Below are 18826 nucleotides of genomic sequence, written 5' to 3' on the forward strand. Positions count from 1 at the left end.
TTTTTTCCCCACATTATCTTAACATTGGAGTTACATACTTCTAATGGGTTTTTTCGATTTTCGAGCGGATAGTATATTGAAATAATTGACCACTCAAGTATCCTCAAGCGGCCGTTACAAATTCCTATACTTAAAAACTTGAAGAGAAATTTAAAATCATTATCTGGGTAACAAAGTAATCTAGAGCCCATGTTTATTCTGATAATTAATTTATTGTTTATTCTAATGTGAGGAAAACATACTTGAAGTTTTCTGGTCTATTCTAGAAACACTCTTTATAAGTAGAGCATACTGTAAACACTGGTTCACTAAACATTTGTTGATGTTGAGTGTATGGGACAATAAAATGAATTTTTCAGAGTTTGTTATCGATTACATATCTTTTTGGCATAAGAGAGCACAACCACGCTTGATCCAATGCGAAGACGGTTGATCTGTATCAAGAAGCAAGGAACGAATATAGTTGGTTGAGTGACCTGCAGTTGACATGGTTCCTCTCCTCTCAGTTGTCTTATAAATCGGACATCTGTACCTTTCTCTGATTGCCAGTTCATCTTTCAATATGGGTTTAAACCATGTTAAAGGCAACGTGTCAAAAAGAACCTTGGGAAATTGCTCTGTTAATCGCCGTCTGTAACAGGAACACGTTCATAGATGCGTATAATTGATAACATTGAACAAATAAATGAAAATAGAGTGAATGACTTATTGATAAAATCAATTGAATCCAATGATTGGTAGCTGTAGCTTATCTACAAACTACAAAATAAAGTCTGATGTTTCGGTTCACTAGCTCTATAATAAATAAGAGATGGTAAAAATTTGAAGTCGATTTATAGATAATAAACTATGTAAAAATTTCAAAAATCATAGTACGCTTTTTCAACTTTATTTTTGATATTCACGACATGTTTCGACATCATGATGTCATTTTCAAGAGGGTGAGTGAAAGAAAAAACGTTGAATAAATACTATCACCAACTTCTTGTTTATGATTATGTGCTTGTAGAATAGAAAATGCCTTTATCAAATTGATAAGAAACAAAAAATGATACACTAAAATATCGGCCAGACGGCTGAGTTTACAAAGGCGTTGCACCCTTCAGTGCTCCCTGGTCGCAGGTTCTAGCCACGCCGAATCCCATCGATTAGGCATGTACATTTGATCATCTCATAACTCGCCGTACTTCTCATGACCCACTCACAAGCAAAAGCTCATGTGGGCATCATCCCAATAGAAGAAATCATGTATTAAAACAACAAATTATATAATTATGTAAGTAGAATGTTACATATAAGTTTCATCCAGTGAAGTTAGAATGTAATAGAGATGCCTTGCTAATAGCTGAATGCAGAGCGGGAGCGTGCTTGACCCCCCAACTCTCTGGTTGGATACCTCGCCAAAGCCGTCTCATGTCTTTATTGCAAGCGTTACGCGAATTGTCCATATATCTAGTTCTAATGGGAATATTGAAACATAAACTTATCTCGATGGTTTTCTCATATTCTTCTCCTTCTTCTTCTTCTGGTATTACACCTCGATGTGAGCTTTAGCCTCTCGCACTAGAGTCCTCCACACATCACAGTCACATGCCTTTCGTCTCCATGCCACTACTCCCATTCTACGGAGATCATCCTCCACTTCATCACTCCATCGATTGCGTGGCCTCCCTTGTCGTCTTCTACCCTCCATCCGGGCCTTATAAATTGCTTTTGGCATTCGTTGGTTCGCCATTCTCTCAACATGACCAGCCCAGCGCAATCTTTGTGATTTGATGAATCGTACCACATCCTCACCCCCAAGAATTACATTTATTTCATTGTTCGATCTTCTTCTCCACACTCCATTGTCATTGATGCCTCCATGTATGCGCCTAAAAGTCTTCCTTTCGAAAACTCTCAGTTTGGTGGCATCAACTGCAATTAAATTTCAGGTTTCTGAACCGTATGTAATTATTGGTCTTACCAATGTCTTGTAAATTTTGAGCTTGGTTGCTCTAGATAGTGATCGAGAGGTAATTGATTTAACATTCGCAAAGTAGGCACGATTTCCAGCTATCAATCTCTGTCTTAGGTGTACATAATGATATCTTATACAATTGCCACAGCTCGAACAATAGAAGAGTTCAATAGAAGAATAATGTGTGAAGAGTTATTGATAAAACAGAGGGGTGGGTAGTCTGTTCATATGCTTATAAACAAGATGTGTTTCATTTAACGTTATCTTAGACATTCATCACTAAAATATTACAGTACTCAATTTACTACTTTATTTATCGTTATTGCAACTCCCAATAGTTAATTATACTTCTAATACTATATAAAATTTTTTTAAACTTCACCGTTCAATCCTATTTAAAACTCATCTAAAATAATCTAGCTCTTTCTCAAGCGTCTCCTTTACTTCTTGTTTTTCTTTCTCATTTCTCTTCTTAATCTTATAGTTATTATGATTACTAGAATATTGTTGTAATTATTACATTTATTATAAGTGTTGTGATTTTTGCAATGATGATTATTATTCTTCTTCGTCTTCTTCCTCTTCTTCTTCTCATTCTCTTCCTTTTTTTTCTTCTTCTTCTTTTTTCCTTGATTAATTCAAGATCACAATACGATGTTCTATTTTTTATTCTATAGTTCAGTTCCATAATATTTCTTCTCAATTGTGCACATTCCTTCTTTCTCTTCTCTTCTTCCCTATTATTATCATTATTTTCCCTGTGATTTTTCCACTAGCTGTCCAGCATGTTCAAATGTTTATTTCTCATTCTATCTCTATTTCTCTCTCTACCTTTTCTCTTTCTATCTGATTACTTTCCAATAATATCCATATTTGATATTCGGCTCTTTCCCTTATTAAATCATACTATTCCTCTTCCATTTTATGCAAATATTATCCATTATCAGTTGTATTATGTATCTTTTCTCAATTGATAACTTTCTTCAAAGATTTTTCGTTTTTCTGCTGGCTTTTTCTTCTCTTTTGCAGTTTTTAATGGATCCCATTTCGCTCTATCTCCACCTTGAACACGATCTTCCACTACTGAATTCCATCTCTCTCTATCTCTAATTGGACTTGATTTTCCACCACTGGATTCCATCTCTCTCTGTCTCCACTTGGACTCGATCTTCCCACTACTGGATTCCTACTCGCACAATCTTCACTTTGACTCGATCTTCCACTACTGGATACCTTCTCGCTCTACTTCCACTCGGCCTCGACTCTCCCACTACTCACTCTATCTCAACTTGGACCTGATCTCCCACTACCAGTTCTTCCTCAATCTCCATCATATTCACCATTAGGATTATTCATCACCGTAACTCCACAGATCACAACATCTACATCTTATTGATGTGTTTAGTGAATTTTTTGAAGTAGTGTTTCTAAATAGTGAAGGGAGCTGAACTGTCAAGGCATACAGGATGCACTCGAATCAAGAGACTTTTTCATTTAGGTTAAGTTTCATCCCCATTTTCCCCATCATGTGTCGTTCTGAGGTCGGTTCACGGTTGGTCTGCTGCTTCCATGATGTCTCTCACTGACATGTCAGCTCTCTCGCCCTCAAGTAGGTATGATTATTTCAATAATAGTAATAATGACACAGGTATGTTTCTAGCAAATAAGCTCCACTCTTTCAAAAAACTTTTCAAGGCTGCTCACCTCAACGTCCAATCCCTCAGCTGCCACATTGATGAATTCAGAGCAATCTTCCGTTTTCAGGACTTCAATATAATTGGAATTTCCGAATCATTTTTGAAGCCTAGTATCTCATCAAATTTTGTTGCATTACCTGGATATAATCTTTTCCGGTATGATTAAATAAAGCTTGTGGGGGTGTAGCAATTTATGTGAAAGATGGTATCAAAACAAAAGTTTTAATCACATCTAAACAAGAGTGTTGTTCCAGACCAGAGTTCATGCTACTTGAATTATCCTTATCTAGTACTGATGAAATACTCGTTGGTATCTGTTATCGCCCACCAAAAATAGGTAATTTTACAGATTTCGAAAATGCCTTGCTTTCTCTTATGCCTTGTTATAGCCGTATACTAGTTATGGGAGATATGGACACCGACTTGAACATGACAAATCATAACTTTGACTACTTTCAACTGACTACTATTTTCCAATGCCTGAACATGACTATTTTACCTCTCGATCCAACTCATCACACTAATGAATCTGACACACTCATGCTTGTTCAAGCAGGCCAAATCCCAGTCCCAGCTATTTCTGGACATGATTTGATGTACTGTGTAAGTTCCCTCAAGATACCTGAGCCAGAACAGAAAATTATCACTTATTGAGACTTCAAAAACTTTGATGAAACCACCTTCCTTACTGATGTGGCTCAGACTCCATGGCATCAAATTGGAGCGTTACTGTCAGTTGATGACATGGTCAAGACTTTCGAGAATTGGACTTTGACTTTGTATGACAAACATGTGACAAGGAGAATTAATAGAAAACGACGAGTACCGTGGATGACTGAAGACATACTTAAGATGATGGGACGTAGAGACAAAGTACATAGAAAATTTAAAAAGACATTTGACTTGGACAGTTTGATAGAGTATAGGAGCCTTAGAAATAGAGTTTAACAGGAATTACGGAACTCAAAGATTATGTACTTGAATTCGTTCATGACAAACAATAGACAAGACTCTAAATCACTTTGGCAGGGAATAAAAGAATTCGGGTTTGGCAAACAGGAATCGAATCCACAAATTGACTTACCATTGAACAATATAAATGACCATTTCGTTTCACACTCTAACCAATGCGACGAAGTTGTCATTGCTAATCATATTGATGATCTTGATGAGCAGGTTACAAACTTATATTGACCAATTATATATACTGATCAATTTCATTTCCATCCAATCTCAGAAAAAGACACTTCCAGAGCAATTCAACCTATTCATAGTAATGCTACGGGTGTAGACAAAACTCCTATTAAATTTATCAAGAAGATGTTATTTGCTGTTTTACCAACCATTACATACATTTTCAACAAGTCACTTGAAGAAGGCATTTTCCCTGAAAACTGGAAGTTTGCTCTGGTTCGCCCTCTTAATAAAGCTCCATCACCCAATAAAGTTGAGGATTTTAGACCAATCAGTATTTTACCTGCACTGTCCAAAGTGCTAGAAAGACTCATTCATGCTCAAGTTGTAAAATTTCTAGACAACATTAGTAAGCTTCATAACTTTCAATCAGGCTTCAGAAAATCCCATTCAACTGAGACAGCTCTGCTTCGTGTCACTGATGATATAAGGTTAGCTATGGACCAAAGAAAATGCTCCATCCTCACCCTTTTTGATTTTTCTAAAGCATTCGATACTGTTGATCATATAGTCCTTCTAAATAAGTTGGCTATTCTTGGTTTCAGTCACAACTCGTTTGGTTTAAATCCTATCTATTAGGTAGGAAACAATGTGTATCTGTCGGTGACAAAAAGTCTACTTGGAAAAACGTTATGCATGGAGTATCACAAGGTTCAATTTTTGGCCCTCTCCTCTCCACTTTGTATGCTAATGACCTTTCTTCCATTATCAAATTCTCCAGTTTCCATACTTAAGTAGACGACCTTCAAATCTATTCAAGCTGTCCCATAACAAAAATTGATGAAACAGTTGGAATAATGAATCAGGATAATCAATTCGATAGTGAAATGGACAAAGAAAAATGGCCTTAAGCCAAAGAAAAATGGCACTAAGACGTGGGCGGTAACCTTCCCTTAACCATTCAGTCTCTTTGTAGAAATTTCTAATTTCATTCTGCTCACTGAATTGTTCGATGGATTCCAGCTTTCTCCTCCACATCTCCTTCTTTTTCCACTTACATATCCTGTTTGCCTCTCTCCTCAACTGATCATATATTTCCTGTTTCTGTCCAGTCGCTCTCTGCAGCAGTTGCTTCCTAGCCTGGTTCTCTGCCTCAACTGCATCCGAACATTCTTGATCGAATCATTCATTTCTTGTCCTTCTTCCCTCTCCAATGATCTGCTCCGCTGGGAGCAGGTGATCTCTCAGCAATGATCTCTCTCACAGATCTTCATCTCTCCTCAACCTGCATCTCCTCATTATCTTGAATTTCCAGCTCTTGCAATCCCTGCTCAATTGACCTTCTGTATCTGTCACCTACATCAGGGTCATTGAGTTTTTCCAAGTCCCACCTCTTTCTTTCCTGAGGACGTCTACTCTGTGCATTTGACAGCCTTTCCCTTATAACCGTTTTAACAAGAACATGATCAGAATCACAGTTAGGGCCACGGCAAGCTCTAACATCGATAATCGATGAAGCATGCCGTGCAGAAGCAATCACATGATCGTTTTCTCATATTATTACCTAAAATTGAAGTACCTATACCATATACCCTTTCATCGTAGCTGCCACTGTTTGCATGTTAACCGTGTACAAATCGAAATACAATATTTAACGATTGCACAAACTTCCATTTTATCCTATGAACAATATTATGCAAGCATTCAACAAAAAAATGTCATGGATAGAGCTCGTAGAGCATAAAATGACCTTCCCATTGATATATTTTAATAAATAATACGTATTTGGTGTGGTCACAGAACAACAACATACCTATGCTATGAATAGCCAAAATAATGAAATCATCATTACTTGTAACTATACTTCAATGGTAGCCTACAATGGATTTGATGAGTTTTGATTTGGAGTTGTTTGATTTTCACCTACTCATTTTATAGAAAAAAGTAATTGATTTGTCAAAGAATGTTTTTTTTCCTAGAAAGTCGAGACAGGAATTATTTGTAGGATGTGCAAAACAATTTTCAAAATTGCATCTTCAATAATGTCATGCTTCAAAGCAATATGAAGTACTCTACGAATAAACTTCTTATATGTTGTTTGAATATCAGTTTGAAGAATCATCTCATCTCTCAAAAGAGGGAGAAGATAATCATGAAAATTGGCACATTGAGTCCATAGGAAGAATATATTTTTCAATAAGGATTGAGAAATAATTATATGCGTGACAAATATCAACAGATCCAAGAACAGAAAATCAGGCAAAAAGTGATAAAACTTTTCCATTTTAAAGGACAATAAAAATATTGCCGGATTATTTATTCAACTATATGCATAATCTAAGTAGGAAAAAATTGTCGGTTCTGGCGCACCTGTGCTAGACTTCCCATGGGGTCAAAGGTCAAAAATCAACATGTGCCAGAGTCCCCATAGGGTCAGGGTAAAAAAAAATTGATAAAAATATTAAAAATAAATCAGAAGACTCCCCACCCATTTGGGAGTATATATACAGTGTGCACAAAAGTGTAGGACCATCAGTGTTCAGCCAAGAGCCATACAAGACATACCTATTCAGTTATGTCTGGCATTTCAGACATTGTGGTGCTTTTTTTTATTCTTTTTTTTTTTTTTTTTTTTAAGATTACATCTTAAAGTCTCCAGTCATGGAGTATAAGACAAGTCATGTTATTACATAATAATTCTAACACTAAGTAGTTCAACCTAGTTTAGGTTTGAAAGGAATTCTTGTACACTATAAAAAGCTTTATCAACTAAATATTTTTTCATTTGTTTTTTGAAAATCTTCAAATCATCATTACTTTTCAAGATTTGAGGTAGCTTGTTATAAAATTTCCTAACAATATAATTCATTCATTCATTCATTCATTTATTTATCGTCACATTACATCAATTTTTGAGTAACACTCATTTGACTGGTGACATGTCAATACTAGAACAAAATTATATCTAAAAGACTTAGTTCTAACTTCTTAAAAGTAAAATAAATAAATACACTCTATGATGTATCTCATCAAATTCACATGGAAATGAAAGTCACAAAAAGTTAAATACACTCTACAGCCCCTTTCCACAAATTAAAATTCGGCAGCAGAGTATAGGGCTTTCTCTACTAGCATTTTTCTGACTGTTAGTTTGAATTTGTTTATTGAATCTAGATTTCTGATGGCTGCAGGTAATTTATTAAAATAATGTATTCCAGAGTAGAATGGAGTTTTTTCTAGAGCTGTGTGTCTATGTACTGGAAAAGCAATGAGACTACTATTGCGTGTATTATACCCGTGATCCATAATCTGGTTTTTGTTCAAATAACCTACTATTGTGACCCATTATATGATAATCTGCTCTGTTTCGCGTATTATACTCATGAACATCTGAATTCTGGATCACACCACTCGTTTTCACATGCATTACAACTTCATATACATACAAAGATGGCACAGTTAATAGACCAAGCTTTTTAAATAAAGGCCTACAAGAGTCTAACCTATTCACTTTCTCTATATATCTGAGTGCCTTCTTTCGAATCTTAAACACTCTGTCCATATTTTGTTGAGATGAATTACCCCATACTAAAATAGCATACCTAATATGAGATAGTATAAGTCCATGGTAAGCAGTTAACAGTAGTTTTTTATCATTCAGCCTAGCAAGCTGCCGCAGGACAAATACCCCAGATGATATCTTATTACATATCCTCTCAATGTAAGGATGCCATGTTAATTTCCTGTCCAATAAAATTCCCAAGAATGCTACTTTCTCTTCTTGGTCTAATTCATTTTCCTCTACAAACACATTTATTTCTCTATCCTCTACTGAATTATATTTACTTTTGAATTGTAGGAATTGACATTTCTTACTATTCATTGTTAATTGCCTTTGCTTCAAGAATTGGACAATTGACTGTACTCCAGTAAAAGCATTTATTTCTAGATTATCGAATAAATAATTGTTAAAGATAAGCGATGTGTCATCAGCAAACAACAGAGCTCTGTGATCTTCTAACTCTTTTGGTAATTGGTTCACATACAACAGAAACAGTAAGGGACCCAGAATTGAGCCTTGAGGTACTCCAGCCTGGACCTCCAGTTTTTGAGATTTAATTTTTACTATTTCATTCCCATCCACCTTGGTAAGCTCATCACACTGGTTTCTACCTATGAGATATGATTCAAACCATTTCAGTTCTATACCATTCACACCTACAGTTTTTAGTATTTCCAATAATATTCTATGGTTCACACAATCAAAAGCTTTGGATAAATCAAGAAATATTGCGGCTGCCTTCTCACCTGAATCTATTATATCTATTAGTCTTTCAACAAGGGATACTATGGCAGTCTTAGTAGATTTCCCTTTCTGGAACCCATGCTGTTCATCACATATGAAATTAATTTCTTCCAGGTGCATCAATAACCTATTTAAAACTACTCTTTCAAAAATTTTACTCATTACATGTAGAATACTAATGGGTCTATAATTTTCAACTCTCTCAGAATCACTGCTCTTGAAAATTGGCAAAATTTTTCCTTGTTTCAGATCATCAGGGAAAATACCCTGCTCTAGTGAAGTATTAAGGAGATGCAATAAAGGGTCCAGTAATTCATTTTCACATTCTTTTAAAATTTTGCTTGAGACCCCATCCAATCCTACTGTTTTTTTGTTATTCAAATTTTTTATTATTCTTGACAACTCATCTCTTGATAATGGATGAAATTTAAATACCTTTTCAATTGGCTCAGCATTTAATGTAGTTGAATTATAAGTATCAGTGTTCGGTGACTTTTGGAGATTATATGCAACCTGTTGATAATATTTATTGAAAAAGTTACAAATGTCTATACTATCATCCATATAATTTCCATGTTCATCGATTATCCTAGGGACATTAGTAACTGTATCTTTTTGAGCTGCTCTCCTATTTCTATTAATTACCTCCCAAACAGCAGAGTTAAAATTGGTACTAGTTGTTAATATTTCAGCTGTTTTCTTACACTTAGCTTTCCTCACTTCTTTTGCCTAGTTTTTCTTTAGACATTTGTATTTGACCTCACTCGGAACATCCCTCACTAATTTAAATTCCTCATAAGCTTCCCTAACAATATTTCTTTGAGTAAGAATATCTTCAGTTATCCATTCATCTACTTTGTTTAATTTACTTTTTACTTTGACTTTTTTATCGGACAGCATACACTAATGTGAAATCTTAGAGTATCAATGAATTGCTTATATTTGTAATTTAGGTTACAACTGTTATAAACACTACTCCAATTTTCTTGAAGCAGTTTCTGCTTCAAACAATTTATATTTCCTAGCTCATATTGCTGAATTTCTTTCACAAAAGTTTTTTTTTCTGCTTGGATTCTGGCCCTGCAACTTAACATCTGAAATTTGATAGTTATGATCTGATAGATCTGAGCTACCTAACCTGACATTACAACCTTCTATATTTGTGAGGATATTATCAATAATTGTCTGTGAAGTTCGAGTTACTCTTGTATATTCGTGGACCTTAATTTCTAAATTATTCATATTAATAATATCTCTAATATCCTCTGTCATTTTATCCTGCCTGGCAAAATCAGTATTGAAATCTCCTACTACTATAACATTTGTGAAACAAGCGGTTGTAATTTCCAAAAGTGTATGGAGCAACTCACAAAATTTTTTCCAGTCTCCATTTGGTGACCTATAGATACCTAACACTGCTACCTCGAATCGATCATCAATTTTTAACCTTAGTCCTGTCACCTCTAAATCCATCTCAACAGAAAATCTCTTAACAAAATCCAGTTCATAAGTTTGGGTATGTTTAGCAATGCTAGTGAATATACATACACCACCACTTCTATGAGCTATTCTACAAAATTCTGATCTCAGTGAATAGCCTGGAATCCTAACTTGATTTATTTCCTTTATTTTTAAGCCATGCTCTGTAAGAATAACAATGTCAGGATCCTCCTGTTTAAGAAATACTTCTAATCTGTCAATTTTAGCTGGCAGCCAACACACATTTCTCTGTGGAGTATCCTAGGATAACGCCACACCACCGCCATTTTTGATCTTCACTTGTGTGGAAAATGTTAGTATACAAGTGTTTTTCTATTATCTGTTTCGAAAAGAGATGGAGAAATTTGTTTTAAAGAATAGGCTGTATTGATTTATATGGCTAATTTACTTATTTTCTTTAGTGTTGCTACCCAATAATGTATTGCATAGAATATTTTATGAATAAGTGTGTTTCTGCCTGTTAAGACAGATGTTTGTAGACAATGAACTGTGGTTAGGTTAGGTCTGCAGAAGTTACTAGTAACTCCTTCCAACCTAACCTAACCTAACCTCAAAATATTGATTTAAGACATTGTTATTTCTGAGCATACTACCATCCTATGATTGGTTTTCAGTAGCATATATATGTATACTTTGAAAATCTTGTAAGATCTCAGCTAAAGACGAGCATCTCATCATCATTTGTTGTAGGTGCTTTACACACTACACCATCAACAATAATGGGGAGCAGAGGATGAAAGATCATGAGGAGTACTGCATCAACAACCAGACTGCCTCATCAATCATCATGCCTCAAATCAAGAAGGATGGCAGCCTACCAACAATGAAATTCAAGAAATATTTGAATGAATTTAGGCTACCATTGGTGGCCTATGCAGATTTTGAATGTCTACTAGAGAAGCCCGAGGAAGAGCAGCAATGGATTGGGGAGGCAACCAGAGTGATCCAGCATCACACAGCAATGAGTTATTGCCTCTACTTTGTTAGAGATAAGAACTTATTTCCATCATGGCTGACAATCACTAACATCATCCCTCAGGAACCAATCATCTATAGAGGACCTGATGCAGCCAAACACTTCATCCAAACTCTGACAATGTATGCAAGAGATCTGGATGATGCAATTAATCATCGACAAATAAAGTTGCTTCCACTCACTGAGAGGGAGAGAGCCAGACACAATGCTGCTACCAACTGTGAAGCCTGCAAGAAATCAATCAATGGTGACAAGGTGTATGACCATTGCCATATAACAGGGGCCTACCGGAACGCTATGTGCAACAAGTGCAACCTACAAAGATGTCGTATATCATTCATTCCTGTTTTTCTTCACACCTCTTCCAATTATGACACCCACCAGATTATACCGCACCTTGTAACTGATAAAGAGCAGCTGTCTGTTATCCCAAACACATCAGAAAAATAAATATCTTTCACCAAACAAATATCTCAGAGATTGTACCTATGATTCATTGATACCTTCAGATTCACACTGGACAGCCTGGACAACCTAGTCATCAACCTTGTTATGTCAACTGAAGTAGTGTCAACAGTGCTACCACATGCTGCCAGAGAATTTGGAGACAAACTGGAATTGGTTTCCTGAAAGGGTGTGTACCCCTACGAATATTGTGACTCTTGAGAGAAACTGAAGGAGACCCCACTACAACCAAAGGAAACGTTTTTCAGTAAGCTAACTGACAGTCACATCAGTGATGAGGCATATGAACATGTCCAACAAGTGTGGGAGAAATTCAACTGCAAGACCCTGGGAGAGTACAGTGACCTATACCTGGAAACAGATGTTCTCCTCCTGGCTGATGTCTTTGAAAGCTTCAGAGACATGTGCTTGAAAAGCTATAACTTGGATTGTGCTCACTACCTCACATCACCAGGCTTCTCCTTTGATGTTATGCTGAAGTATACAAAAGTTGAACTAGAACTCCTGACTGACTATGACATGTAAATGTTCATTGACTACACAAAGCATCTTCTGTGCTTCTATTCCTTTGAAATCCAAACTGCTTTTTTTCCATAACATTGTATTTGTCTAAGAAGTTGATTAATTGTTGTTCAATTAGCTTTCCAACTATTTTAGCTAAATTGCTTAAAAGGCTGATTGGTCTTCAGTTACTGGGTTTAGTTTTGTCACCCCCTTGAATATTGGTTTCAGCTTTGCAACTTTGAAATGATGGAAAGTCCCTGCTACAAAAATATTCTTTATTATATCAGCTGGAGGTGCTGCTATATACTGATCAATTTGTTTCAATGTAAAGTTGGATATGTTATCTGTCCCAGAACTAGCCTTATTTTTCAATTTGGATATAATTTCTTCTATATGTGAAGCTTCAACTGAAGTTAGAAACCATGAGTTTTGAAGGGTAGCCTACTACAGTTATTTAATTGCAGATCCTCTGCGTTTTTATTAATATGTATAGCTTCTGCATGTCTCATACCCACTTCCGCAAAGAAACTATTCAATGTCAATGCTTCCATTTTTAAGTCTTCATTTGTATGATTGCTTTCATTTATAATATCATTTATGCATTTCCAGAGAGCTCTGGGGCTTTGACTATTTTTATTTATTTCATTTGTATAATAGCTATTTTTTGTTGTGATTATCAATTTATTTAATGTGTTCTTGTACAGTCTTAAATCTTCTTTCAATTAATTATCGAATGACTCTTTTTTCAGTTTTCTGTACATTCTATCCTTACATTGATCGCGTTGATCAGTCCTGGGACCATCCATGGCTTCAAGGGTTTGCTTTTGTGTGCTATTGTTATCTCCCTAGAGGATGCATCAATAAATTTATGTAGTGTAACAACAAACGATGTTACCATCAGACAACGCAATTATCATTCTTGAATTTGGAAAACAAGTTGTTTTGCGACAGTAGTTCTTGTAATCTAATTCATGTGAGATTTTTTTTGTTTATGTTACCCATATATCCGGAATTGAGTGAAACAGAAAGAAACTCTAAATGAAACTTGTTGCCGACTTTCACTTGTTGTCAGAAATGAAGGCTTGGTTAGCAGCACAGCGCTTTGATGACAATGAGTAATTATTGTTAATGTGTGTCACCGGATGGCTCAAGTCACAGGCGGACGAATGTCTAGGACAAAGAATTTCAAAGCTCGTCGACCACTATGATAAGTGCATCAATATGTTTGGTGACTATGTAGAAAAATAGTCTTTTTTTGCTCTTCCAAATCTATAAATCACAATTGAATTTACAACTCCCGCGCGACAAGTTGGTATTGGTAACTATTTCATAAATCAATAGCCAATCAATAATTTTGTATGACTGCATCATTGCGTTCCCACTGATGCTGCGTTCTAAGTTCAATTTACCATTTTTGGTGAACTTTCTACAGAGCAGTTTAATAAGTGTGAAACATCAGTAAAACGTCTGACTACCAGATCTTGTTCCAAACTGGCCAGTTATAAGTGAACTATGTGTAGAATATTAGAAATAAATAAGTCTCAAAGATTAATACTCAACGTGTGTAATCTCTATTAAAACATGTAGGATCAAGTGAATTCCAATCAACAAACTATTAAATATTATAACTGATTTATGTCATCTGTTTTGCATAAAATCTGGTTTCTGGTATACTACATCTTCCCCCTTTCTTCTTAAGTTCAATCTGCATATCGCAGTTGATCTGCGTGGCATCTTCTCGTCGTTTTCTCAACATTCACTAGGTATGAGTATGGTCCATTTACTTTAACGATTTTTGCTTTTTTGTAGCCTTTGCCTGATCTGTCTAGTACCCATACACCATCGCCCTCTCCAAACACCTTTGCGTTGACTCTCGGCTTGCTGTTCCCTTGTTTAACTAACTCTTCGTCTACTCTGTCGTCTACTCTGTCGTTAACATCTGGTAGTAATAGATCTATTTTGCAGCGTAACTCGCGACCGAACATCATAAAAGCAGGTGTTTTTCCCATTGCTCTCTTTGGGGATGTTCTATGAGCGAATAAAAATTTATTTAGTTTTTCTTGTAAAGTGCCAGTACTTCCTTTTGAAACTCCCATACGTTCTTTGAACGTTCGTACACAACGCTCCGCCAATCCATTGCTTTTTGGGTGATATGGGGTGATACGTGCATGTTTTATGTTCAGTTCTTTGCAGAAATTTTGGAATTGATACGAAGTCAGTTGAGGACCGTTGTCACTTACAATTATTCTTGGGTAGCCAAATTTAGAAAATAGATCTTGTAATATATTGATCGTGGATTTTGTTGTGGTTGTTGACATGGGTATTACTTCGTGCCATTTCGATCTAGCATCTACAACGACTAACCACATTTTCCCTAATAATGGTCCTGCGAAATCTATGTGGATTCTAGACCACACTTCTGTTGGAAGAGTCCATGAGAAAAGTGGCATCTCAACATCTCTGTTTCTGTTTTCTTGACATGCGGTGCAGTGTTTTACATGTTCCTCTAAATCTTTGTCCAGTCCAGGCCACCATACTTGGAATCGTGTTTTTCCTTTCATTGCTACAATTCCTGGATGACCTTCATGAAGAATTTGTAGTACTTTTGTTCTTAATCTTGTGGGTATGACTAAACGACCCGACCAGAGGAGTATGCCATTTTCAAATGATAGTTCTTCTCGTTTATTGTAATATGGTAGTAGTTCTTTGTTTACATTTGTATCTGTTGTCCAACCACTTCGGAGATAGTTTGTAACTTTTGCAAGTGTTGTGTCATTTTTTGTTGTCTCTTGTAAGCTCTTTGTTGATAATGGTATATCTTGAAATCGAAGGTGGAAAAGATGTGCTCTATTGTTTTCCCCTAACTTTTCGTTTTTTGACTTCAATACATTTTCCAAAGGAAACCTTGATAGCATATCCGCCGTTGCATTATCTGCACCTCTGTGATAATTTATTGAGTAGTTGTATGAGCTCAAAATTAAGGCCCATCTAGCAATACGGTTGGAAACAACTTTTGGAATAGAGTCATTTTCACCGAAAACTTTCACTAAAGCTTTATGATCAGTACAAATCTCAAAGTGTCTGCCATAGAGGAACTGTTCAAAACGTGTTACTCCGAAAATTAAACCTAATGCTTCTTTTTCAATCACACTGTACCGTTTTTCAGCTTTGTCAAGTCGTCTTGATGCGAAGAAAATTGGCCTTTCAGTACCATCAGTATATCTGTGAAAAAGAGCTGCACCTAATCCGACTTCACTTGCGTCTGTGGCAAGAATTAGAGGAAGTGATTCATCATAATGAGCTAAAGTATCTGATGTTGTTAATAAATGTCTCAATTTTGTAGCGATTTGTTCATGTTTTTTATCCCAGTGCCAATTTGCTCCTTTTTGAAGTAATTTGTGTAATGGAACGCACAGTGCTTGTAAATGTGGAACAAATTTACTGTAGTAGTTGATTGATCCCAAGAAGGATCATAGTTCTTTGACATTTTTCGGTGATGGCATATCTTCTGCGGCTTTGATGTGTTCAGTTGTGGGGTGTATACCTGTTTGATCTATTCTGTGTCCCAAATAGTTTACTGATTCCTCAAACCATTTACATTTTGTGGTTTGTACTCGAAGTCCATTGTTTTCAAAACGTTTTAACACTTCCCTGACTCTGTTAATGTGTTCTTCTCTTGTGGGAGCTGTTATTATTACATCGTTTAAAAGACATGCAACGCCTTCCAAGCCAGCCAAGATTTGATCCATTTTACACTGAAAAGCTACTGTTGCTATTTTTATCCCAAAAGGAAGGCGTGAATATCTGAAAAATCCTTTATGCGTAGAAATAGTGAGATACTTTTGTACAGAAGTATCAACTTCCATTTGTAGATATGCATCCTTCAAATCAATAATTGTGAATTCTTTCCCTCCTGTAAGTTTTGAAGTGATTTCTTTAAACCTAGGTAGGGGATAGTTGTCTGGACTTATAAACTTGTTTATGGTTGTTTTAAAATCATCACATATCCGGATTGCTCCTGTAGGTTCCACCACAATAACTATTGGTGAGGACCATGTGATAGGTTCTTCACTTGTGTTTACAGGTGATAGTACATTACTGTCTACTAAACGTTGTAGTTCCATTTCTACTGCTTTTCTCAAGGAAAACGGAACTGGACGTGGTTTTGCAACTATTGGTATGGCATTTTTTGACATGTAAAAAAGTACCTTGCAGTTCTTTATTGTTCCCAGATTTGGATTGAAAACATCAGAAAAATCTGTGATTATTTTATTTACCAAAACTGAGTTCTTTTTTTGTGGAGAGCTTATCGTTTTTTTTACTGAGCATATTTCAGCACCGGGAGGTAAGGGTAGATTGAATTTGAGGACCCAATTAAGTCCAAACAAAGGTATGTCATCTTTCTTTATAACAATTACTGGTAATTTCCTGGAGTCACCAAAAGCATTGACATTTATATGTGTTTCTTCAAGTGTTTCAATGTCAATCCCTGTGTATGCCGTGAGGTTTCTTGTTGGTTTTAAAATGGGACTTCCAATTTTTTTCCATAATTTCAAGTTAATAACGCTGTAAGCGGCACCTGGATCATACAGCATTTTCACTGTGTTGTTGTTGAGTTTAACGTTCACCATTACTTCACAGCCTTTTTCCAGAGTTCTTATATGTTCAATATCGGAAAGTGACAGGTTGTCATCTTCTATTGATAAATTTTCGCGGACCTGATTTATCTGTTTGTCTTTTACAATTGTAGCGTTCCCTACTTTTAGACATGCTCTAGCAAAATGGTTCTTACCTCCGCAAGCTTTACAAAATTTGTTATTTGCAGTGCACATGATACCATCAGAATGTCGCCGGTTTCCACAACGGAGACAATGTGTATTTTTGTTCAATTTTAGAGTCGATTTCTTTTCATATTTTTCGTTGTACTTTTGAGGGTTAGATTCCATTGCCTGATGTTTATCAGAAATTTTTACTCTATTCAAATTTGTAGAACTGTTTTTAATTTCTTGCTGTTGAAGGTTAACGGTTTCTAGCAATTTTGCTGATTCTATTATTTTTGTAAAAGTTGTTTGTGTTGATGCATGCATTCTCAATAACTCAAGTTGCCAACTATCGTTGTTGATGCCTAATATGAACTGATCTCTTAAACGTTCATCCAGGTTATCACTAAAATTACAATTTCCTGCGAGAAACCTTAAATCTAGTTCAAATTGAGTTATGGTCTCACCTTCATTCCGGAATCGTCGAGAAAAACAAACTCTCTGGGATAGAGGTGCTTGTGGTTTCGTGTAGTATTTGTTTAAGACTTCTATCGCATCATTAAATCCAATGTTGTTTATGGGGGTCGGATGCATAGAATCGAAAACTATCTTGAATGGTTGCGGTCCCAGATTCTCAAGTAGTAAGTCTCGTTTTTTTTCTTCGTTTTTGATGTTTCCATTTCGTAGGAAAATCTTGAACCTTTCGTGCCAATATATCCAATCTTCGGTTGTTCCGTCGAATGGTTGACATTTGCTGTGATTTTTATTTACCGACTGCGCCATGTAGAATATTAGAAATAAATAAGTCTTAAAGATTAATACTCAACGTGTGTAATCTCTATTAAAACATGTAGGATCGAGTGAATTCCAATCAACAAACTATTAAATATTATAACTAATTTATGTCATCTGTTTTGCATAACATCTGGTTTCTGGTATACTACACTATGCATACACCAACTTGTTTTAAACTGGCTAGTTATAAGTGAACTACGCATACACCAACTATACAGTGTAAAAAGTTCGTGCCAGGACATCATCTATACAGATAAGTCCCCAAGAATCTCCTCTTCCCAGATCACTGAATCTGAGATAATTTTCACACGGATAATAGAGAGCCGCTCTCGAGGAATTATCTGTAGGACGATTACAGTTCTGTTTGGGAGATCAAGGTACATGCCCAAAACTACAGCCTTTGTATTTAGGAACGCACAACTCCTAATGTTGTAGATGTTGCGCCGTACGGCCCCAACACAACCAATAAGTTTATTAATAAAATTTGCAGTCCTAGAAAATACATGATCATAAATAAGAAATTGGTAATGATATTTATTTCACTCACTCACTTGAAAATTACATGTCGAAACATGTCGTGAGTATCAAAATAAAGTTGGAAAAAGGGTAATTGAATTTTTTAATTTTTACAGAACTTCAAGTAGCTCTTACCAAAATTGTGAATAATAACCTATTTTCATCCAACATAGATATCAAACACATCTTCTCCACTAAAACACAGTAATATAG

The 18826-nt window shown here is 35.8% G+C and overlaps 1 protein-coding gene across 1 annotated transcript in view; it reads right to left on the reverse strand.

Annotated features, from left to right (window-relative positions):
* Positions 1-251: 251 nt before the first annotated feature.
* LOC120354997 (dynein heavy chain 7, axonemal-like) overlaps positions 252-18826 on the reverse strand; it is a 423355-nt gene continuing 404780 nt past the window's right edge. Inside the window, exon 15 of the mRNA XM_039443220.1 lies at positions 252-631. Within this exon, the coding sequence (XP_039299154.1) occupies positions 373-631 (259 nt within the window). The 3' untranslated portion in view covers positions 252-372. The remainder of the gene's footprint in view (positions 632-18826) is intronic.

Source organism: Nilaparvata lugens, chromosome X (genome assembly GCF_014356525.2).
Source record: "Nilaparvata lugens isolate BPH chromosome X, ASM1435652v1, whole genome shotgun sequence".
NCBI classification, from domain to species: Eukaryota; Metazoa; Arthropoda; class Insecta; order Hemiptera; family Delphacidae; genus Nilaparvata; species Nilaparvata lugens.